Source organism: Diplotaxodon limnothrissa, linkage group LG10 (genome assembly GCF_057381915.1).
Source record: "Diplotaxodon limnothrissa isolate DT_005_m linkage group LG10, D_limnothrissa_male_GT1.1, whole genome shotgun sequence".
In the NCBI taxonomy this organism is placed as follows: Eukaryota; Metazoa; Chordata; class Actinopteri; order Cichliformes; family Cichlidae; genus Diplotaxodon; species Diplotaxodon limnothrissa.
Genome location: NC_140605.1, coordinates 16625998 through 16649844, shown reverse-complemented (window position 1 = coordinate 16649844; position 23847 = coordinate 16625998). Strand labels below are relative to the sequence as shown.

The following is a 23847-nucleotide window of genomic DNA, read 5'->3' as shown; positions in this document are numbered from 1 at the left end:
CATCCTCCATGCTCATTCCCCAGGAAATGCTCCTGTCTGGTGTGTGTGTGCCTGTGTGTGTGTTTTTGTGAGGGTTTGTTTGAGGAATAGCTGCCAGAGCATTAGCCTGCTGTGCTCTGAGTGCCAGGAGCTTTAGGTTTGTGTGTGGAGTGGATGTGTGACTGAATGGGAACTGATGAGTTTGTAAGGGCCAGCATTAGATGACACTGTGCGTATCATTTTGCTATGAGCTCAGATGTAAAATATGAAGTCCTTTGCGTTGGTTGTGCCAATAAATTTCTTTCATCCTCCCAGTCATGTTAGTACTGAAGGCTATATGCATTAAATTATATCTGCAAGCATAGAGGTTCATCAGAGGCTTTTAAACCATCACACCATGAATTTTAGTTTTAGTGCTTTGCAGACCAAGCCCAGGCACTGTGCCTGAGCCAAAGACCAGTCCAATCAAAGCTGGAGTTTTTATCTATCATTAATATAAATGCCCAATATAAATGTTAGGTTTATGGACAGGTCGAAATGAATTCAAGTAAGAAAGCAATAAAGACACTCCAAGGTACTAAAGCATGAGCATGGCAGGTAGCAGTAAAAGCCCTGACTGTAGTGAATTAAAGGATTTGTATTTTACTGATTATAAATGAAAGCTTTGTAAGTGTAAGACATTATATGTTTAATCAGTCTTTGTTAAACTGTTACCTTTTTAAAACTGTCCAAAAGCTCAGCAGAAATATGTGCTGAACCTTTTTCTTTTCTTGCCCTTAAGGCCTTTCAGGAAGGCTCTCCAAAACGTGGTTAACGTTGTTTATCGCAAACTATAAGTTTTCCCTAAACACGGGAAACTAGTTTTCATTCTTAAACCCAACAAAAGAATAGAAAAGAAACAAAGAAAAAGACAGGAAATACGGTATCCACAAAGTCGGCCCTATTAGCGTCGCTTGTTACCATGGTGATGTGTCTTGTCCCGGTCTCTTAGACTGGAGCAGTTTTGTTGGTGTAGTTGGAAATAACCAACATAAATGTGCTAGCCGGTCAGAATCGTTTTTGTGGACGCAGAAATGGATTTACCAGCGTCGTATTATGGGGAACTTGATCAAAGAAACCCAGTACTTTCAGCTTTTAAGCGAGAGATTAACTCGTTTATAACGCTGATGAAACAAGTGGCTTCGTCGAACAACCAGGACAACAGCACTTATGCTAAAGGGTGAGATGCTAAAAAGCCAAGTCAGCGCTAGCTTATAAAGCTCATATTGACTGATTATAGGAAACTTTAGCTTATTAAATCAGGCTTATTTAAATAAATTTTTATAGCTAGTTGCGTGCAGTTTTTATTACCGTCATTGTTCCACTAAAATGTATTTAGCTAATAATAAATGATACACTGTGTAGCTTATAATTATTATGGTGTTTATGATTTGACCATAATATATGGAAATGTTTGATAAGGTCCAGTTACTAGTCTCAAACACTTGGCTTGTACTTAAGAAAAGTCTTGAGTGCACCATTTACATTTTTTGCTTTGCTATAACTGCATGTATCTGCTGTATAAAGCAGGATTGCAGTGGCCTTTAATAATAACTTCAATATCATACTGCAAGCTATACTTTTTAGGAGACGCTGACAGTTGCTGCTAGCCAGCATCATTTTTTTTAAAAAAAAACCCAGAACAACCGAGTCGTCAGCGTACATCACAGCATAATTAAAGGCTTTTTCCTATCATGCATCCACTGAATGTCCTTGTTTAACTTTTTAAAAAGATCATGTAGAAAATGAAAATAACAATGTTCAGTTTGTCAGTATCCCAAAAAACAGATTTGAACATATTTTATATTACATAGATCTTGAACCAGTTAGAGATCTCTTGGTGTTGATGTTTGCTTATTTATGTTATTTATTTTAAAGCTATGCTTTTCTGAATTCATTTTCAAAGGATTAAAATTCTGGTGGAGATATGGAAAAAGTTCAAACATCGACTGCCTTTGAAACTGTACCAGGAGCACATGTTGCAGATTGCAGATTTTCTCTTTGGAATAAAGGTATTTGACAAATCCCCCAAATTAGAATACCTACTAATATTTGGTTACCACAGACTTTTTCTTTGATTAAATATTAATTCAGTCTGTGAATTACACAGTTTTTTCAGTCACTATTGTCAGTCTTGGTTGCTGTGAATTCTTTGTTTTACTACTTGACTCATTGGTTTTGTTCTCAGTATTTGCAATCTTGGTTTTGCTGCAGTAAAACTATAAGAAGCCTTTGGATATGTTGTCTTCTGCGCATTAATTACATGTTAACACATTCACAGTGTTATTTTTCTTCCCTCTGCTTCTTCAAGCTGTACCAGCTGGCTCTAAGGCAGGGCTACAGTCTCCACCTGTCACAGTTCAGCTCAGTGAAAATAACTGACATCACAAATGTGGATCAGTTTATGGCCTGCTTCTTCCCCGAAGGGCTTGATACAGACCAAAATACCTTTGCCATGAAGGTAAGGTACACATCACTGTGTGACTGTGTGTGTCCTGTGTATCTCTGTTTAAAATGCTGTGTAATAACTGTTTCCAGGATTTGCTTTGTTGTTTTATGCTACAAAGAAAGTTTACTACATTGGCTGAGGTCATTGACATTTTGAGACATTTTTGTTAAAAATCTGCTATTATTCTGTATGTATCCATGTGTCTGTGCCTGTGTGTCTGTCCTCTATATGTGTGTGTTTGTGTCTGTGTGTGTACAGGTACGTGCCATGCAGGGCTGTGCCCTGTGTATATTTGAGCTGGAGAGACAGCACAGTTTCCTCAGCCAAAAGGGGCTCTGTAAACTGCTGCGTGTGCTGAACTTCATGAGGACCATGATGCAGGCATTTCAGCAACACGAGCACCTCTACTGGCAGATATATAATGGTATATTAGAAGAACTTGTATAATTCAGTGTGATATTTCTATCTAGGAGTAATCTTGGTAGAACAAATTGAGCTCTCAAAATTTGAAGATAAAAATGAAAATGAACTGTTCATAAACTGTTTATCTACTATTGTATTAAGTAGTAATGTATTTCTATCTCTTGTCATCCAGGTTCATTACACATTTACAATGTCTGCCGTTATTTGATGACTATGCAGTGCAGCGCGCAGGTACTGTTCACTCCTGCCACTTTTCACTTCTGCTACTCATTCCTAAAGCAGGGATGTCAAACATAAGGCTCACAGGCCTAAATCAGCCTGTCAAGGTCTCCGATCTGGCCCACTGGGTTACTTTAAAAAATGTGAAGAAAGGCATACATTTGGGGTTTTTAACTGTGATTTGTAAGTTTTACAACTTTTCCTAATGATAAAGACCTCATCTATTGCCATTCATACTACCGTACATCAAAGTAAGCAGTAGATAAGCAAACAAGTTCCAAGTTTTTTTTACTCAGTCAAAGTGGGCTGTATCTGGCCCACGATGTGAAATGAGTTTGACACCCCTGCCCTAAAGGAAAATAAAAACATGAAGGATGGTGAGAAAATCATGTGTGACAGAGACTGAATGTCTAACTGAATGTTGGAATATGGCTTTGGACTGATCGTGAGTGACAATATTTCAGTTTTAGTTGATTGAGCCTCTGCACATTGCAGAACACACAACTAAATCTGTGTAATATTGTTATATAATGAATGTAGTGTATAATAAAATTGTGTAGTTGTCTTTTTAATACTTTGTGATACTCACAGCCTCCGTTTGTCATCCTATTCAGGCACTGGAGTACCTCCTGTGGGCAAGCATCAGTTTGGAGTTGTCCATCCCTCTGATGACAGCTAAGTATCTGCCAGTGATCGTCACACTCTACTGTGCCGTCTGCCAGTGTTACTATGACAACCATGCTGAGGTGCAGGCGGAGGTGAAATACGTCAGCGTCAGACACCTACAAATACACGATTTGATCCATCACAGGCTGATCTAATCAGTAATAAATGCTCATTGTAACTTGGTGTTGATCTTTATGTAATTTCCTTAGCCTGCCTGCTGTTAATCAGCACAAGGCACTAAATTATTCCTCACACTTGACTGTACAAAAAGAAAGTCTTGCTGGTATGGTTAACCCATGAGTATATTTGCTAACTACATTTGTTTGTATAGTTTATTTTGAAATGCAACCATCATATTGTTGCAATAAAAGTTAATTGGATTTGTGTGTCCTCAAATGCTCTCAGGAATTTGCCCGGAGAGCCCTTGGAAAAATCAATGAATTAGCAAAACTCGGGGAGCACAGTGAAGTTCCTGCCACCAGAGAGACTCAGAGAGCTTACAAAGATGCCTCCATCAAGGCAAGAAACTTGTCCTTGAGATACATCAGCACACTATGTTGTTGTGATAAAATGCTGTTTCTCAGTGTGTTAGATACAGCAATTTCCATACTTACATGCTCACAACTGAATATAGTCACTTCTGAAGAAGCTTACTTACCTTGTCAGTGTTTTACAGTATTGATGTGCTCTTCTTTGGTTAACATATGAAAGGTGATTGAGAGCGTTCTGTTTTTCAGCTTGGTGCCATGATTTTCAAGCGAGCAGCATTTGAGACCCGAAAGAGACCCAAAACCCTGTACAAGACCAAAATCAAAAGCACCCTGAAGGACATACCTAATGTAATGGGATCTGCTTTACTGCCATATCATCATATTTAATGTTAATTCTTACTTTTAAATGCAGTATAATTTAGGGGCTCTTGTTAGTTGTTTAACGCTGTATACTGTGTTATCACCTTTAAATCTTCTATCACTCTATGCATTGCCTTTGTTGGATTTCTTTAATAATAATAATAATAATTGAATAACCCCGTGCCATATAGTTTAATTGTTTGAACCCTAGATTTCTGTTTTAGTTCTGTTTGTTTTTTACAACCTGTTTGCTTCTAAGGAAATCTAATGTTGTGAGTCGGTGTTGTAACTAAAATCACATGCCTATGTGTGTGTACTGTAGGTGCCATGGCCTCGTACCCCAACAGAGCGCCTGCTAACAGGCTTGTTTGAGTGCAGTGCAGCACAGTTCCTGGGCATTTTGGAAGCACTCTGGGACAGCAACACGCGGCCACTTCAAATGAGAATGCCTGAAGATCCGGAGCTACAAGAGGTCTACCTGGAACTCCTGTCTGCTGGAATTAGTTTGTTATCTGGTTAGTGAAACAAGTACACAATAAAAAACATTTTGTGATTTCAGTAAGGTGAGGGATTCTGAGTGGGTAATGTACATGTATGGCCGTGTCTGTCAAGGTGTCACTGGTGAGCAGAGGTATGATGACCACCCGTGCCTGTCTCCTCTTGTACTGACACAGAATTCGACTCTGATAGATTTAGCCATTTCAGGTGAGTCATTTTGGTCCTTTATTACAATGAGCATGTGTGTTTGTTTTGTGCATTGCTTTAAAAGTCAGTATGAGATAAGGAGATGTGTTGTGTTGCTAGGAGAAAACAAAATACCCGTCATGTCTGCAGTGAGGTTCATCAAACTGCTGTTTCAGTACAAGCAGCAGGATGCATTTACTGAACTCAGCACAGAGATGCTGCAGGTTTTGACTGTAAGTAGCACACAAGCAAAAATGCTTTAATTCATATTAATGAGAAAAGTGGAATACATCAGGTTTCACATGCATTTCAAGATTGATGATTCGGTTTGGGGCTTCCACTGTTTGAATGATCATCAGGGAAGTTTTTATTTAATTTGGCTTTCTCTAATCACAGAGTTTGGATGGCCAATCATTCAGGAGGGGAAAGCAGGAGCTTGCTTTGCTTCACAGTTTCAACATTTTTCTGTCTACCCAGAGGAGCCCTCCTAAAGAAGACATCACAAGCAAAGGTAGCAATATTAAATCTGCCACATACAGACTTATTAAATTTTTCAGGCTCCAAACTTTTATTTTGAAAAATAAACCTTATTAATAAAGGATTCATTAAATAGCTTTCTGCCTCCCTGTCCTTGAATTTTGTGCTTTTAAGCTGCTACAGAGTTTATCAGTATTTTTACCGCATGTAATACATCCAGTTTTTATCAAAATTAGCCAGCAGATTAGTATATATGGAATCTAATTTTTCAAATCAGCTAAAAATTCAGCATGCTAGCACAAAGTCTGAGTAATGTTCAATCAATATTGTGAGAATAGAGCTGGTAAAGGTTTAGATATTTCACTGAAAGCAAGTAGGTATTATGTAACTTCTGTCCAGGGATCACCACTTACCTAAATCAAATAGAGTACATATGAGAAATGTCAACTGCAAAACATGTCTGGATCTATTTTTTCGTGATGTTTTTAGGTCAAATAATGTACTAAACATTGATTAATTGTTAGTATGGTAGTCAGTGGTGAGCTTTGGTTCCTCAGATTATTCCAAACTAATCTCAGCAATCACAATATAAAGTGGTCATGTTCTTTTATGTTTCCACAGACCAACATAAGGCTTCACTTTCTATGAGTGATAAACTGATGGATCTGGTAGAAACCCTTCACAAGTCCGTCTGTGATTCTGCTCCTGTAAGTTTCTATGCCACGTACTGTTTGCAGGTGTTTGTGTTGAGGATAAAGGATTAGGGTTCAGGCTAAAGTTAGAATTCAGAGGAGGAGATTTATAAGCATTTAAGCTGTGTGTGTTTGTGTCTGTGTAGGAGGTGCAGCCAGATGCAGACCTGATTTTGGATATTGTGTTGTTCCTGTGGGGTAAGATGAAAGCGGTGATACAGAGAGATCCTCTGCAAAATCATGACAAGGTATGTGTTCAAAAAAACATTTCCTGCGGCTGCTTCCGACTTTATTGCTGTTAAATATAAAACTTTGCATAGTACATTCATGAATTTTCATTGTTCTGTTCATTTGTCTTTTTTGCTGTTTGTAAATCTATTTTTGCAGTGGTTGTGGTGTCTTTATGTGTTGTATGAGGTGGCCCTCACCTGTGACCTGGCAGCTGTTGACTGTATCATGATAGCAGAGATGAGCCACACACTGGGCATGCTGCTTGAGAATGCAGCTGAATATTTTCTTGAAACTTCAACGTCAGGTGCGAGGTTATTTTCTGCCACTTGCTCTGTTACGGTCTGCTGGAGATTTAAAGCTATTGTTGTTTGTACTGTATCTATTTGATCTTGCACCGTCACAAACACATACGTATGCATACGCATACGAACATGCACTACAGACACAAACCAAAGCTTTGAGAATATTTTTATTCTCATGTCTTATCTCCAGCAGTTTGCGAAAGAGACTGTGATGATGCAAAGCCAAACTCTTTCTCTATTCTTGAGGTATGTAAATAGACTGGTTGGGCATACCATCAAAATGTGAACAAATGACATCATACTGCATGGTGCTATTGGGCAGTGTCCTGTCTCTTGTTTACTGAAAGTATGAAGTGAACTTTTTATATGTGTGTTTGTGTTTGCAGAGTTCAAGCACAGAGCTGCTTCAGAAAGTGTGTGAGGTGGTAAAGAGGGGTCTCGAAGCTTTGGCAAAGGGTGCGGCTACGCTGGCCCCCCAGGACTGCTCAGCTTTCACTGACTTTGCGTTCATGCAGGTACACAGTCATCTTGTCCCACACGCATTTCTAGCATGTTGGTAAATATTCTTTCTCACATTTACTGAGTTTATTTACTAAATCTTGTATGGGCATGCAGTTTTTCGTTTTGTTTTTTTAAATTGCATGTGTTCTTCTTCTGATAGAAATTTTGTCCCCTCCAGTCATCGGCTTTTTCCACAACCTCTCCAAAATCATCAAAACACAGAAATGAAGACGATGAAGTAAATCTGAAAAAAGGAGAGGTGGAAACTCAAACAGAATCTGACTTTAATGGCTGTCGACAAACTGAAGCCACATGCACGTATCTTCTGATCAAAGATCTCCACCTAGAGTTGGACATTATCCTCCACAGGGCTTCCCTCAAGTTGCTGCAGCTAAATGCAGGTCAGAGTTGTTCTGGTGGTTTTACTCACCAGTGATTTTGGACAAGTAGTTTAAGCTCTGCACTGACTGAAATGGCAAAATATTGCTACTTCACACTTGCACATTTATAAACAGAAGTTAAAATCTGGCAACAGTAAATCATAGTTAGAGGGAATTAAATACATATGCTTACCGACAAGTTGTATGTCTGAATATAATATAAATTGTGAGTAAACTGTCTTTGTTTAGTTGTAGAGTCTGAACTGTTGGACCGGATCAAAAAAAACAAGGTGTCCAAAGCTCTGTTCCTGATCCAGAAAGCTTTGCTGGTGTACAACAACATGGAACAAAGTGACATCAGTGAAACCAAAAGTCTGCTGGAGGTTAAACAAGCAGAATACTTTCACGACATTTGGTTGATTATAGCCACATTTTGACTTAGTGGTGTTTAATATTAGTTTTAAGGACATGTGAAAATTATACTGCTGTGCGCTGTTGATAGGATGCTGCTACCCTCATAGAGAAAGCAGGTATGGAGGAGAGAAAAGTGTACATGTCCTCAACTCCTAATACTACATCTGAAGATAAAGGCAAAGTAATCAAGGAGGACGGACAGAGCCCTCCACCTCCTCCTGTCCTACTCTCACGCAACAACCACTCCATGACCTTTGCCCCAGCACCTCATAACTTAGAGGGACAAGTGAGATTTACATTTAATTAGGCCATCATTTTACTAATCTTAATAACCTAACAGTGAGCAAATAATCCACACATGTTCAACACTTTTTGAAATCTTTCCTCTTTTGTTTCCTTTGAGGTGTGCTGGTACCAGCTTTGCAGTCGGGTAGCTGAGGGCATAAACCGGAAAGTCCGGCTTGGAGACTGCAGCCTGCCAGGAACTGGAAATATGGTGCAGTTTATTTCTTCACAGAAGAAGAATATCAAGTGTAGTGAAACTCATTTTTGTCATTATCACTTACCTCTGTGTATATGATTTTGTTTCAAGGTACCTGCTGTATCTGGTGAGTGTGTGCTGAGGGTGGAGGGTCTGGAGCCCAATCAGAAGTATGTGTTTGCTGTTGCAGCATACAACAGTCAGGGAGAGCTACTGGGCAGCACTATAGGGGGGACAACATTACCACTGTTGGCATCCATGCCTGTACCACTGCTCTCTGCTTGGGCTCATTTGGCTAAGGTACAATTTCAAGCTACTCTACACCTGTACCAAGTAGACAGAGAAAGGTTTGGGCTATGTTTTTAGCCTTGTTGACTTTTTCCTCAGGTGGCTTTTCAGACAGAGCAGTATGCTATAGCAAAAAGAGCCTGCAGAGAACTTTGGAGCCACTGCACCTACCCTGACAGTGAGTCCAACAGCACAGAGGGTAGACTAGCCACCACAGGGTGAGGAGGGAAACACACACCACACAGTACCTGTCAAGGAATTTTCTTTTTTGTTTTGTATTTACTTACCTCCTACTCTGTCTTCATTTATCATGCTAAAGACTACGCAAAGAAATCCTGCAGTACTCCTCTCTTCACTTGTGTCAGCTGTTTCTCACGTCCATCTTCATAGAGACAGAGATCAACATTCAGCAGGGATCACTCTATTGGGACTCATTCAGTGACAATGGACCATTTATCTGGGAAAAAGTAAATACCTGAGTCTTGTTGAGCACTGTGCAGTGACACTAACTTATACACTTATTTTGCATTTTCTAAATGGAATGCTCTTCCTGTTTGTACGCAGGAAGCCAGACTGGAAGAATGCGAGCGAATGCTGGTGGCCATGGACTTGGCGATGTGTTTGAATGATGCGGCTGCTGCTTTGCAGGCTGCAGTTAGCTGCTACGGGCTCCTGGCACCTATAATGTTCCATCAGATTACTTGTGACTCTGTGGTGCAAGTATGCAACCACCACGTCCATAAAAGTATTAACAGTATAACATAGTAAGAACTATAAATGAATAATCATACCTCTGTTTGTGTTCTGGTGTTTAGGTACTAAAAAAATGCTTGATGGTTTTGGAGGAGAATTCAGGTCTTCTAAAACAAAAATGGACTGGAAACACCTCAGAATCTTTTATCCACATGATAGCCTGCATCACCTACTACCTGGCAAAGGTGTGTGTGTGTGTGTGTGTGTGTGTGTGTGTGTGTGTGTGTGTGTGTGTGTGTGTGTGTGTGTGTGCGTGCGTGCGTGCGTGCGTGCGTGCACATAGTGTTCATGTTAATGTGCGTACAAATAGATAACCTTTTCTAATTGTATGCACAAGTTTTAAAGTGTTATACATAAAAGTTTTGATTACTTCTTGCACTCATTGTTTGCATGTATATATTTGCACTGCATATTGGTTGACAGCGCTCCGTTGGATTTACCACTACATAAAATCTTTTTGTATAGTTTGAGACCATGCTACAATGCCAATCCATTTGTGTATTTATTATTTTGTGTTGACTTTTACTTACATTTACAGTGACTCACATGGAATTTAAAATAAGAATAAAATCAAAACTTTGTGCAAACTAACTGGGAACTCTTCTGTTCTTCCTGACAGACGTTGCGTGTGCTCAGGAAACACGAGATGGCCAAAGCACTGATGGACTGTGGCTGCAGGCTACTTCAGGATGTCTATCATGCCCAGCTGCAGATTAGGAGACTCACCAATCAATCTGAGGGTGTAAGAGCTGTTTTCTGGATGCTGTTGTGATATATTATGTATATACTTAAGTAAAGTACGACTTCTAGCATTTTTGTGCATTTCCATGTGTATAGCGTAAAACGGCAGATCAAGCCACAGTCAAGAGTGAGATGAAAATAAGTCGTCAGCTGAAGGCACTGGAAAGAAAGAACAAGAAAATAACAGTTTCAAAAGGAACACACACCCCAGAGCCTGGTAATAAACACATGTACTCACACTGGTCCTGTTAGTGGTGTGCAAAAGTCTCAAACCATTCCTTATTTCTTTGTATTTTGGTACGTAAATGGGAAATTGGTGCAGTAATTTAGTGAAATGTGGAAACATACACTGAAATATAGTAAATAATGAACATCTTTATTCTTCAACACAGCCTAAACTCTCTTGGGGAGGCTTTCTTGTGATTTGTAAGTAGTCAGGAATTCAGGAATCGTTCTCCGAGCTTCTTGAAGGACATTCAAAGCTCTTCTCTGGATGTTATCTGCCTTTTGTTCTGTTCCCTGTCAACATGACCCTACACTGATTCAGTAATGTTGAGGAAAAGCCAATCCATTAGTGATATTGTGTTTTTCTATTCAGCCCTTACTGCATTGACGATGTGTTTGGGATCGTTGCTATCCTGAAAAATGATGCTTTCCAGATGATAAGCATCTGGAAAAGATACAATTTAAAATTATTTGCCAAGTCGTATGTGGCTTAATAAAAGCATTTTCTGAAAATGGTCACGTACAAGCACTAGACTGAAAATGAGTGACAAAATAGCCAATGTCCAAAACCCTTCAGAAAGCCTCGGTGTTGTTCAACAACACTTAAAAAATTACAAGGTTGACTCTTTGAAACAAATCAGGAAGAAATGAGGGATGGCACAAGATTTTTGCACAGTAATGCTTATAGAAGAAAGTTTGCATTTTTGTTATAAATCCTGTAATTTTTGGACTGATTTCTATGTATTTTTTCATATATTTTTCCAGAGACTTCTCAGACACTAACCGTCTCAGAAGATCCAAACTTATTGTACGAGCTGATCTCCAGTGGCACATTAAAGGATGCCTACATGCACGGTAAGCTGTATAGTCTTTCATATTTTTTTTATGACGTAATTATTAGTATTGCTAATTCGTAGGTTTGTTCGTGTGTGTGTGTCCTTGATAGTAATGAAACTCCGACGCAAGGTGTATTTTACTGAGTTTGCTGCACTGCTACTCCAAAGAACCATGAAAGAAGGCCACATAGACCTTGTGTTGGAATGGGGGCAGAGCATGTTTCAGTTTCTTTCCAGGTGTGCTTTTAATATAAAGCTCTTCAATATATTTTTAAAAGCTAAAGACACCTAAAGATATCAGAAAGATATGAATGTCAGTTTCATTAAGTAAAGTTCGTGAATAGTTTTCTCTTTGGCAGCCGTGACGAGGCGATGGTACTGTCCACTAAATGTTTGGAGGGGCACGGTCAGATTAGAAAAAGAAGTGGAAACCAGAATGCAAAAGGAAGCGAAACCTCCCAGGTGATGATACAACATGTGCACACATGCATGTAGTTAATAAGGGCAGGAAATATCTGAGTTACACTGACAAAAATGTACATTACATCTCTGAATCTTTGGCTCACCAGGCTCAGTTTTAGTGCCAAAATTATGCTGCGACTTGAGAGAAAACTTTGTTTTTACTTTGTTGCTGCAATATCAACTAAAAACAATAACATGTGCTGCCCTTTAAACAGCACAAGAACGCTTCTTCACATGATGATACAAGAAAGCAAGCAAAGCATAAACTGGCACAGAATATGCTTTTGAAAATGAGGACTCACAGGTAGAGTATCTGTGTTTTTGTTTTTCTGTTTTCAGGAGGTTTCTTGATCATTTCTGTAAGTCCATATATAATAAGTGTGTTCATGTTTGTAGGGAAGTGCTGGCTATGGAGAACTTGCTTGCTATGATTTCATCTGTGATGCAGCGCCAAAAGAAGAGGCTACAGCTGAGGCACACTTGCGCTGTGGAGAGGGTGTGGAGATCACACCTGAACTACTACATGGCTCAGGCCCATTTAGCAGTGTTTTACCAGCGTCTGCCCCAACAACACAGAGGAGACCTGGAGCAGAGGTTCACACACAGAGATGCCAGATATTATTCTTTACTTTTTCAGTTTTTTTCTCTTTGTAATAAAAGACTCACACTGAATACAAACACTAAGAAACAACATTTTTCTGATTGATGCTAAGCAGCTTTGCCTTGTTTTTGGGTGGCAATGTATTTACTTTTACGTGTATTATCTGAGCTGAGATACTGTAGTACTTCACATGGTTGACTAATTATAAAATGTCCTGCACTGTTTGTTCTTTTAACAGATACAGCCAGTTTCACCCTTTGTGTTTTTCTCTGGCTTACTCTGGTGTCCTGGTATGGAGGAACAACTCGCAGCAACATGAGTTGGAGTCTTCAAATGAAGCTGTTTTACATGAAGACTCATCTGATCACATGGACTATGTGATGACAGCTCACAAAGATAGAGGAAGAAAGGATGGTAAGAAGAAAAAGGCACACGGAAAATAAAGTGAAGAGAAAAGCTAGCATCTGGTCTGTCTGTCAACATTTGTCTTAATCTGTTGTAGCAGTTGATGGCTCTGTCGCAGAGGACAGATGTAAGGAGGGAGAGGGCTCTCCTCATTCTGTGGAACAGCAGATGGAGGCACAGAGGTGCACTGGTGCCACACTGCTGGAGTCAATTAACAAAGTTGCTGTGCATCTCCGGAGAGCGATGGTACCATTGATACATATGTGGATGTAAACTTATATATGACTTTACAGTGACTTTACATCTGCATCCAACTCTAACCCCAGCATCCTCCTGTGTTACACCAACCCTCTGCATGTCCTCCTTCACTACATACGTGAATATTCTCTGTGGTCTTCCTCTTTTCCTCCTTCTTCAACAGCCTTTGTCCAGTATATCCACTCCCCCTCCTCTGCACAACTTACAGTCCAACCTGAGCTGTCCCTCTGATGTACTCATATCTAATACTGTTCATTATTTTCCAGGTGTTGGCTCATCGTGGCAACCACTGGACCACTCTGCAGTGTGTGTGTCAGACACTGTGGGACCAAAGCTGCAGAATCACTGTCCTTGTACAGAGAGCTGCTCAGCTTGAAACTCCATGTACGATTACAGCAGAACAGCTGCACAGTATTCTCACCCCACTGCTGGTGCTGGCCACTGACTTTATCATGGACATGCTGCAAAAACTAGGGGTGAGCTTCACATATTGCTATTTGTACTAATAGCTGCTTTCTAAAAACTTGCACATAGTTTTATTCCTAGGAAAGTATAAAGACAAAACCACAGCTTACATGTCACTATGTGTACTTTTACATTTTCATCTGCATTTCTGCCCCTGCTAGCTCTGGAGTTTGTATGGCAGTGACTTGACTGAAGATGAGCTAGAGTCCAGTCTCCACTTCTCAGTCCCACTTGATGACAGCACCCAGGTGGATCTGCGTTGGGTCCGCACGTTGGTGTTGCACACTCTTGAGCGGCTCCATGACAGTGGCAAGTGGGAAAGCCTGGCCCACTTTGCTTTACTTTTCAACTCATACACACGGTGAATAAGACGTACTACAAATCTTCTTCTTCTTTTGGCTGCTTCTGTTAGTGGCTGCAACAGTGGATTATCTGCCTCCATCTAAACCTATCCCATGGATCCTAATCTATCACATCAACCCTCTGCATGTCCTCCTCTCAGGTCTTCTATAAGACTTATTACAAATAGAAACATTTGTTAGGGAGAAGTAAATCAAATGCTCTTTGAGATCTTGGCATCGCAGGAGATTTGAGTGGGGTTGTTGTACTTTGCATGAAACATAAATTCACCATAAGAAACCAGGAAAACTCAAAATCATGTAATATAGAGAAACTTGATGAATACTGTGTTTTTTCACTTGTTAATGACCAAGACATTTAGTTCCTCACAATCTATGTTCCTGACAATGTTTTGTGTGTTTGTTTCCATCTATGTAATGATACTAGGGATCGGTATACTGTTATCGTAACTCCTCTGCTTGTCCACGCCCAGAGGATGTTACTTGAAAGAATAAACTCTTTTGGAGGCCCTTCAGTCCCACAGCCACACCATGTCAACACACAGAAGGCCACTGGAAAAGAGGTAGCACAGACCCATACACAGAAACGCACACACAAAGCATAGCAAAAAAAAAAAGTGCTCGTGTGCATGGGTGAATGAGGCAAGTCGTGTAAAGCGCTTTGAGTTCTCAGATAAAGTAGAAAAGTGCTGGTCTATTTACCATTTACACTCCCATTTATTGTAACTGTGGCTCACTTAGCTACCACCTGAGATACCACCTTTAAATCAACCTCAGACTCCTCCTGTCCATGTGTCAAGGTATTCTTGGAGAAACCAAAGTTGCCCCTGATGCATTTATCAGAGTGTGAGTGTGTGTGAATATTAGAAATAAATGCTTAGGTATAGCTAAAAGCACCTTATGAATGTGTGTGAATGAGATTTTAGTGGGACGCTCTTTGAGTAGAAAGGGGCTATAGTACCGGTCATCATGTGTTGGTTAAAATCAAAGTGTAAGAAGTAAAACTAAGGCAGTACAAATGGTTTTATACAGAAATATTGTGGAATATTTGAAAAACTTAAATTATTTCAGTTAAATATCTCATAACTCACAGCACCACGGAATCTATGTTTGTTCTAGTTGCAGTCCTTAATTAATCTCTTGTGTCTACAATCTTGCATTGTCTGTATTGTGCAGTAAATGAGTGTATACTATGCTTTTCAGGTGACCAATAAAAGTTATGCAGGCTGCCAGCTTCTCAGTGGTCGGATCCATCACGCCGCACAGAAACGGCACCTTCACAAAAAAGCAGCACTGACAAACTCGATTCCTCGAGAAGCGGTTGATCTTACAGGTTTACACAGCCAAACAGCTCATCTAAAATAATGTTAACACTGGTTTGTGTACAGTAAATAGTAATGACTAAATACCAGAGTAAGAACTAAATGTTAGACAATAACTTATCAATTGCAGCAGCGCAGGTGTCATATTTTCATGTACATGCTGTATATTTAAGGTGCAGAGATACAGCACTCCATGTCCCTTGTTTGTGTCCCACTGGATGTAGAGGACACGCTGAGCTGTTATCATCAAGCTCTTGAGAAAAAAACATATTGTCTTCAGATGTTCCAGCACAGTCGCTCACTGCTTGTGCTGCTTCTGGCAAACACACAACCCTGTAAGTTCTTCACTGTTTGAATAACACATACACATGTCGCACACAGTATTTTAAATTAATACTTTTTGCACTGCTTGTGTCCCTCGTGAGGTTTTATGATACCGACGCAGCATTGTCGGAGCCGAGGTCTCAGCCATTCAGCGAGCTTTGTGAATTTCAGTCCCGTTGTTATGCCCACTCCAAACATCCAACCATGTGACCTGACAGAGGAGGACTACAGTACTCCAGATGCTATCTATGGCTTGCCTATCAGCCGTGACCACTTGCAGACTATCATTTCTGCATACTCCACTTCTATAAGTACGAGAACAAAAAATGTTTAGAAACTGTCGAGACTTTTATTGCACATTTTACATAAATAAGGCAAATATCAACAAATGCAGACTAAGTGACCTTACAGCAATATAGGATGAAGACATATGAGCACATATTTCAGTGGGTCAGATGGTTTACTGTCCTTATAATTATCATTCACCTTTTCCTCAGAATACCTGAAGGCTAACAGCCGTGACTCCCTCAGAGTTCTGGCTCTGCATGAACTGGGAAACCTGCAGTTCTACAGTGGAAACACACGGTTAGCAAACTGTTGTACACGAGTGTGTTGGAACAAGTCTTCAGCCTTGTATTTAAATGCATTTACTTGTATTTAAATGCATTTACTTGTATTTAAATGCATTTTCAACCTTTTATCAAAAGCAAAACTCAGATTGGCATAATTTATGATTTATTATGGTAAGAATTTTATTCCTGGTGTTTTTTATTTCCAGAGCTGCTCACTCATGCTGGAGTAAAGCCGTAGATTGTGCCTTGAAGAGCTCAGGTGTTTTGGAGAAATGGGATGGCGCGTCGCTTGGGAATGGCTCCCTGCAAGAAATTCTAAGGCAGGCTGGAATGTGGGGATGTCTGCAGGCGGCTGTGGTCACCGCTAAGATAGCACAGTAGGTTTCACTGAGGTTTATCATTGACTTGATGTGTTTTTTCATGGGTTTTCCAAGCATACACCTTTAGGTTTTGCCAACTCCTGCTGCATGTTTTTTGGTTCTGCAGGTTTATCTTAACTTCTGATATCAACCAGCGGACAAAGTACTGTCTCCTGTCTGCTTACCTGTTTAAGGTAAAACACATGGTTTGAGCAGATATACTGTTGCGTGTTTTAATGTGTAGGTATGCATGCGTATGCATTCATTCCTACATGCCAAGGGCAAAGCATGTAATAGACACCCAGTTCTCTTTGTCTCTCCAAAGGGTGAAATGGACATGCATGCATAAGCTGCATTACCAACAGGGGGAGATAATACATTTAGGCCAAGACATCAGTAGTGAGCAAAAATTGTATAAAGTGCATTCTAGAGCCTTTAATCGCCAGAAACGATTAAGCTAGGTGCCTAATATGTATTTACATGTAAATATGTTAATAATGTCTATGTAAATGATTTCCCCTGATTGTTTTAATGTTGTCTTGAAATAAAATATCTCCCTCTGCTGTTATTACAACTTACTGCAACTTCTGCACATGTGTCCACTTCATGCTTTGGAGAGGCAAAGCATGAAGTGGACACAGTGGACTGGAGTGTCTATTACACATTTTTGCTTCCTTCTTTAGAGTTTGCTGTGTTGCTCCATGGCTCAACCCCAGGCAGACCTCCAGTACGCCTCCTACAGCATCGGAGATGAGTTGCTCCCTGGAGTTGACCTTTTCTCCGAACCCCACAGGCTTCACCTTGGCACAACTGTGTCAAGCCTGAACTTCATTTGCCACTGGCTTTTAACCACTGGCTACTGCATCATGGTACACATACAAAAACACTGCCCGCTATTCATCAGTGCTTATGATAAATAACTGGCTTTGTGTTAAGTTGTGTTTGTAATTTCAGCTGCTTCCTACACTAGCCCTCTATCTACATTTTGTTGGGACTGTGTGCAGAGACGTACAGCACACTGTCAAAGGCAAAATATTGAAGGTCAGAATTTGTTGTTTCTCCTGTGTTTGTATTCAAGTGTTTTGCTTTCATGATGGATTTTCTAATCTGCCTGCGTGTTTTCTGCAGATACGTGCCCTTACTGAACTGTGTCTGTTCGCTGAAGCTGTGAAGGACGCAGTTCAGCTCACACGTGGAACAGGTGTCCTTCTGCCTCATGGACAATACATTGCCAGTGCCTGTGTCCAAGTAAGAGCATTTTGTTTTTAGAAGCTGAAAGAGAATTTTCAGTGTCTTTCCACATTTTCATTTTTTTCATTTTCAGTACACTCGTGTCCTTTGTTGTCCTGGTACTGGGAAAGGTTTTGTTAATGCATTGAACTTATGGAATCATCCATATGGAATTCTTAATATAGTAATAGTAATGATTACATTGTTTTTTTTGTGTATATGGAATATTTCACTGTTGTTGAGATTATTTCAGTTACACTTCTGGCCTTGTGCAGTTTTGGCCTTCTCCTTGAAATGTCATGTGCAGTACCCTCTCAGGAAGCCCGTCATATCTGTTTTAAACTGTGAGCTGGTCTGTCTTGTGAGCACTGCAAACTTCTGGTTATCACGTGGTAAAAAACTGATTTGAAACACTGCAACATGCTGTTTTTCTCATAGCACAGTGATTAGCACTGTTGCCTCACAGCAAAAATGTCCTGAGTTTGACTCCACCACCAGGTCGCAGCCTTTCTGTGTAGAGTTTGCATGCTCTCCCCACAACCCTGATAAGAGAACTGATGGATATATGTCATAATTTCACATATGTTTTTGCTTTCTTTTGTGCAGCCTACAAAGACATTCTGTAGCAACGAGTCTCTTCTGGACAATGCAGAGGTATTCTCCACATTACTGTAAAGTCACACTTCAGAGTTTAAGTCTCTTAGTCATACTGAATTGGGTCAACCCCCTTGCCCATTCCTGTCATTTTGGCCTTCCAGGCAAATTTGAAAATACAAGTTAACCAGATATATGCACATGAAGTCACAAACATATATACACAAGTACTGTACTAACCTCTTTTTTGTCTTTGTGCTGTTCTTTTAGCTGCATACAACTTCTTTTAAATAGATGCTCTCTAAAGTGATCTACTTCATTGGATTCTTATGAATGTAATCTGTGTGTTTGCGGTGCTTGTGTTAAGGCTTTGGAGGAACTTGTGAACTGTGACTTTACTCCAGAAGTCTGCACCCTGTATGGACCAGCACTGTGCCTCAGATTTAACCTTGCTCGTGTTCAACTAGTTCTGGCACTTACTAATGCTATCGCAGGCTATCCTGTGCCAGGTCTGTAATAAGAATAATTCTTTCTTTTGTTTTGTTTCTGTTTGAGGTGATTTAAACAAGAAGATTAGAGGTAAAATTGACTCTAAACTCACATTTAATATATGCGTTCACATGAAAAAATTACATTATTGTATACATAGTGCTGACTGTTAGCAAAAAAATTGCAATCTAAAAAGATGATTTGTCCATTTTTTATGGGAGTAATAAATTTGCATACACTCACATTAAAATATACTGTTCTGTATTTGTGCCCTAAATGTTCAAGTTCTCTTTAAAAGCAACTTCAGTGATAGAACAAGCTGAGGATGAGGCAGTTTTGATGCTTTACAATTGTGAAATTTCAAAAGTGTGGATGTTTTGCAGATTCTGTGGAGGGAGAAGTTTGTATCAGCGTAACAAGTTGTTCGGTGGACCCAAAAGATGATGAGCAGGACAGTCCAGACACTGATGACTGCTGTCCAAAGACAGGAGAGCAGAAAGTTCTCAATCTTGATGCTAAGAATCTAACCCCAGAAAGGATAAAGGTAAGACTCTTGGGAATTTAAGTTTTCTGTATTTCACACAGTAAATAAAGGACTCAAGGTTGATCTGCAGAATGTGAACGATGCCAAAACACACAATAATTCCACATATTTTTTCCTGAATTCCTCTCCTGCTTTTGTAGTCCTTTAGGTAACATTTACGCGGACTTTTTGATAAGACTTTCTAAAACCTCACTGAAATGTATGAAAACAATATGACCGAATTATGTCAGGCTTAGTAAAATAATTATCCATTCACAAGTACAGGGTAGGATGAGGTGAGGCACACCCTTAAGAAATATGAAGTCAATTCTCTGCCATTTGTCATCTCTTCTGTTACAGTTCCTTTTGCTGGAACGTGCCTCCTCGTGGTTAAACACCATTTCAGAGCAGCTTGAATCTCATTCCTTGTGCAAAATGGAAACCCTGGAACTGACGATAGAATCCAATCTTCTAAAGGGCAACCTCTACATGCAACAAGGACATACGGCACTTTGGTACGATGACTTTATGCATGTCTACTGTGTACATGTGTATATCTTACCTATCCTAACCATTTTTATGTCCCCCCCCCCTTCAGCTTTGACACGGCAGTTTCATCTTTGAAGCTGCTCCAAACATCACCTGTGACTGTGAGAGGATCCTGGGCTGTAAGTGATTGGGCAAAATATTTATATAAAGCATTAACAGAATCGAGTAGGTTGATCCTTGAATGCTTGGTTACAGCAACTGTTACATTACAACCAGAATTGAATTTTAATTCTTTAAGTAATCATAATAAGACAGCAGAAATGATTTGTTGTATACATGATCTTTCTTAAGGATGATAAAGATTTTGGTGAGTCAGATGCCCAGAATGGAGACTGTCCCGGAGTAGTTGAGGCCAGTGAGAGGATTGGAGTTCATCTGTGGTTACATTGCCGCTTGGCTCTGGTCAACAGCTTGGTTGCCCACAACCCTCGCACCATTGAGCTTTTACCAGGTCTGGTCATGTGTTTGCTGTCTTTTTTTTTCAAAGTGGTGGATTGTACCACAACTTACTACAAACATTATTACTATTACAGTCACTAAAAAAAGATCACAAACTCTTTCTCTTTCTCATTTTTCACATTATAATTTTATTATAATTATTAATATTCCTAATATTTTTATTATTATTATACTTTTTGTTAATTTACGATGTATGTGGCACCATCTTTTCAAGGTAAGAACATTAATGAGGAAGCAGCCCGGGTGTTACAGGAGGGTCTTGATGAGTGTGCACTGTGGGGAGACCTTGACATTCAAGCCCTGCTGTTGGTCGAAGGTGCCAGACTGGAAGCCCGGAGAGGCAAGACTGACAACAGCATGACAATGCTGCAGGTACCATTGCACACAAAGACAAACACATTTTTTTCATTCTTTTTTGCAACAAAAGTAACGTGTTGAAAAAAGCATTAACAGAGCAGGAGACCAGAGCATGCGGTGTACATGTCTGATGGGTTGAATTCCAAGGCCATGCAGTCCTTGATTTAACCTAGATTTATACATGATCTTTGAATAATTCGGATCAGTCTATACGTGATCCAAGTTTGAAGAACTCCCTCAAGACGTTCCAGAGATTCTTGTGTTCAGCAGAATGGGACAGAGGTCAGTTAGAGACCCCATTCTCTGGTCTGCTGAGACAGTGGCTGTTAGTCACTGTTTATAAATGCAGGTAAATATAAAAAAGCTAAGAAAAAAAGCTAAATGAGATTAGATTTAGGTAAATGCAGTCACTCTTTTGTTCTCAAACTAGAAATAGAACGTGGACACTCTTGAGTTGGTGGCTCACATGATCAAAAATCTTGTTGTTTTTTTGACTTCATTAAAACGAATGAAGTGTGCACATTAGAAAGTGTGATTTTTGACGTCATGGATTGAGCCTGTATTTGTGATATAATTATCAGCATGGCTACACTGAACGTGCAGTGAATTAAAGTAATCACAGTCTCGGCGTTCGCCGTTTGTCCCTGTGTGTAGAAAGCAGTGAGCCTGCTATCAGGACGGACACGCTTGCCACAGAAGTCTGTCATTACGCTGGCTCAGGCCACTTTGCTGCTCAGTGACTTAAGAGGGGCACAGAGTATCACACCTCTACAGCTGATGCAGAAACTGCTGAAAAAGCAGGCAAGTGAAGACACAAACACTAACACACACATATGTGTACATCATATTATCGCTGTATATTCTGAAAGCAGACAAGCATAACATCATAACATTAACATTGATCTTTTTCCCCCTCTTCTTTCAGCTGTGTGATTTTGGTGAAAGTGTGGAATTAGTTGATGGAAAAATGCGTCTCTTTCCTCCCGGACCAAGAAACATCTACCTCCCATACTTCAACATACTAAACCAGACCAGTTTGCAAATTGGTAAATGAGGAACATTCTGTTTATCATGCACCACAAAGTACAACTTGGTCTTATGAATGTCATGAGTTTTAAAAGTATATATTTACAGACCAGGCGACTGATAGGCAGACGGCAGCCCTGGTATTTAGAGCTATGCTGCAACAAACAAAAAAATAAAAATAAAAAGTTCATAGTTTGAAATTTAAAATTCAATATCTCTGAAAATGGATTTCATGCAGAAGGTGTGGATCGTGAACCCCCACCTAGGATTTTACACTATACTCACTGAGGACATAGATGATGTTCTGTTTCCAAAATCTTCACCATTAATTGATCTGGTCACTGTTTTTTAAATCAGGGATTTATTATTCAGACTTTGAGTATTTTACAAACATATTCCGTTGTTTAATGGCTTTACTGGAAGCCCCAGGTGATCTTTTTAAATTACTATTACTAAGATATTTAATTTGCTGTCATTAGAAGGTTAGGAAGATCACTACTAATATTTAGTTAGTATCACTACCAACTAATAGTAATATTAAAAGTTTAAATTACTACATTTTGGGTAATTTTTCTGTGAATAAATGTCTAGAAATGTCATTATTCTATCTTCTGCATCGCTTTCTGCAGGCAACATCCTGGGTCAAAGTAAAATGGAGACACAGGTTTCTGCAAGCCAGTCATCATAGTCCACTTCAAGGCAGACTTTGCACCACTCTATCCAGAATGAGAGCGACTCGAGCAATTTCATCTCCAAGCAATCCAACCATCTCCAGTCCTAAATTACTTAAATGCATCTTTTGTGCATATTTAACGATAGAGATGGATGCTGAAGGCTTTTATTTTCCTGGAGACCAAGAGTCTTGTGGACAAGTTTGTGTAGCAACACATTATTTTATCAACTTAGTACATAAGAGCCAAAATACTGTATAGTTTCGCATTTCTGGATATTTTAAGTCACTTTTAGTTAAGGTCTAGAATAAAATGAAATGGTATGCATTAATTTAGCGCCTTTTAATCTAAGGTACTGAAAGTTCTACAAAGCAAATGAAACGCAAATGTTCATTTATCAAGTCACACACACCAAAAAGATCAGCCATGGGTTTGGTGTCTTGTCCGAGGACACTACTATGCGTGAAATTGCACAGGCTTGAACCACCAACCCTGCAAGCTACCCCACAGCTACACGGTGCTACCAGAACTCTGTGTAGTTTTTGTTGTTCTTCTTGTATGTTTATCTGCATCAGTAAATGGGTCAAATAAAAAAAACACAAAAGAAAAGAGTAGTTTCAAACTGACGTATGAAATATGGGAGCCAGACATCTCTGAAAAGATGGACACAGATGTTAAGTGACGACTATTTGGTATGGCAATGCAATGATACAGATAAGTAAAAGTATTCATATTTTGATCAAGTGTGGGTAACAAGTGCTTTCTGTCAGAAAAGGAATCCTTAATCTCTGAATTGACTTTTCTTTTTTGTTTCACAACAGGGTTGCACCTTCACCTGGATATTCTTCTGCTATAATTACACACTCTTTCTATCTTTCATTTCATTTCAGCACACAAATAACATCAATACAAACAAAGCATCAGGAGTATCAAAAATAGGTGTCACCAAACATTAATTCTGCCTTTTAAATAATTGTAACTAAAAGTTAGGAAGATTTTCATTTTTGTTTTCCTGTGAACATTTGTACACCATTCAGCCACAAGCTTTTGACCACAGACAGAAAAATAAAAACAGTGATTATCTTATTAAAATACATTGTTCCCCTGGGAAACCTTGGGTCTTCCCCTTGCTGGATTTTGACGCTAAAGCCATCTTAAATACTGCACTCCCTTAATAACGACAGCCTTTCC

The 23847-nt window shown here is 39.6% G+C and overlaps 1 protein-coding gene across 1 annotated transcript; it reads left to right on the top strand.

Annotated features, from left to right (window-relative positions):
* Positions 1-1052: 1052 nt before the first annotated feature.
* cfap54 (cilia and flagella associated 54) lies at positions 1053-22694 on the top strand. Its single transcript, XM_085363734.1, has 57 exons — positions 1053-1198; positions 1925-2030; positions 2330-2479; positions 2726-2891; positions 3063-3121; positions 3724-3867; positions 4181-4294; positions 4513-4614; positions 4949-5141; positions 5239-5331; positions 5431-5543; positions 5707-5821; positions 6409-6494; positions 6626-6727; positions 6867-7014; positions 7203-7258; positions 7399-7527; positions 7674-7914; positions 8143-8276; positions 8396-8593; positions 8711-8803; positions 8900-9088; positions 9176-9294; positions 9396-9543; positions 9641-9796; positions 9892-10014; positions 10449-10571; positions 10667-10787; positions 11561-11650; positions 11742-11868; positions 11991-12093; positions 12309-12397; positions 12490-12687; positions 12933-13108; positions 13197-13345; positions 13624-13833; positions 13984-14183; positions 14609-14744; positions 15385-15514; positions 15677-15838; positions 15929-16138; positions 16325-16412; positions 16606-16776; positions 16886-16952; positions 17442-17627; positions 17713-17799; positions 17887-18006; positions 18595-18642; positions 18950-19091; positions 19455-19615; positions 19955-20109; positions 20193-20262; positions 20435-20594; positions 20817-20974; positions 21614-21760; positions 21885-22005; positions 22615-22694. Exons 1-57 carry the CDS (start codon positions 1053-1055, stop codon positions 22671-22673), a joined length of 7587 nt encoding a protein of 2528 aa, XP_085219860.1. The 3' UTR covers positions 22674-22694.
* Positions 22695-23847: the final 1153 nt, after the last annotated feature.

Coding starts and splice junctions, on each gene's coding strand:
- cfap54 (XM_085363734.1), top strand. CDS start 1,053: ATGGATTTACCAGCGTCGTATTATGGGGAACTTGATCAAAGAAACCCA. Junction 11,651..11,741: donor AAAGGATGCCTACATGCACG/GTAAGCTGTATA, acceptor TGTCCTTGATAG/TAATGAAACTCCGACGCAAG. Junction 20,595..20,816: donor CACCATTGAGCTTTTACCAG/GTCTGGTCATGT, acceptor CATCTTTTCAAG/GTAAGAACATTAATGAGGAA.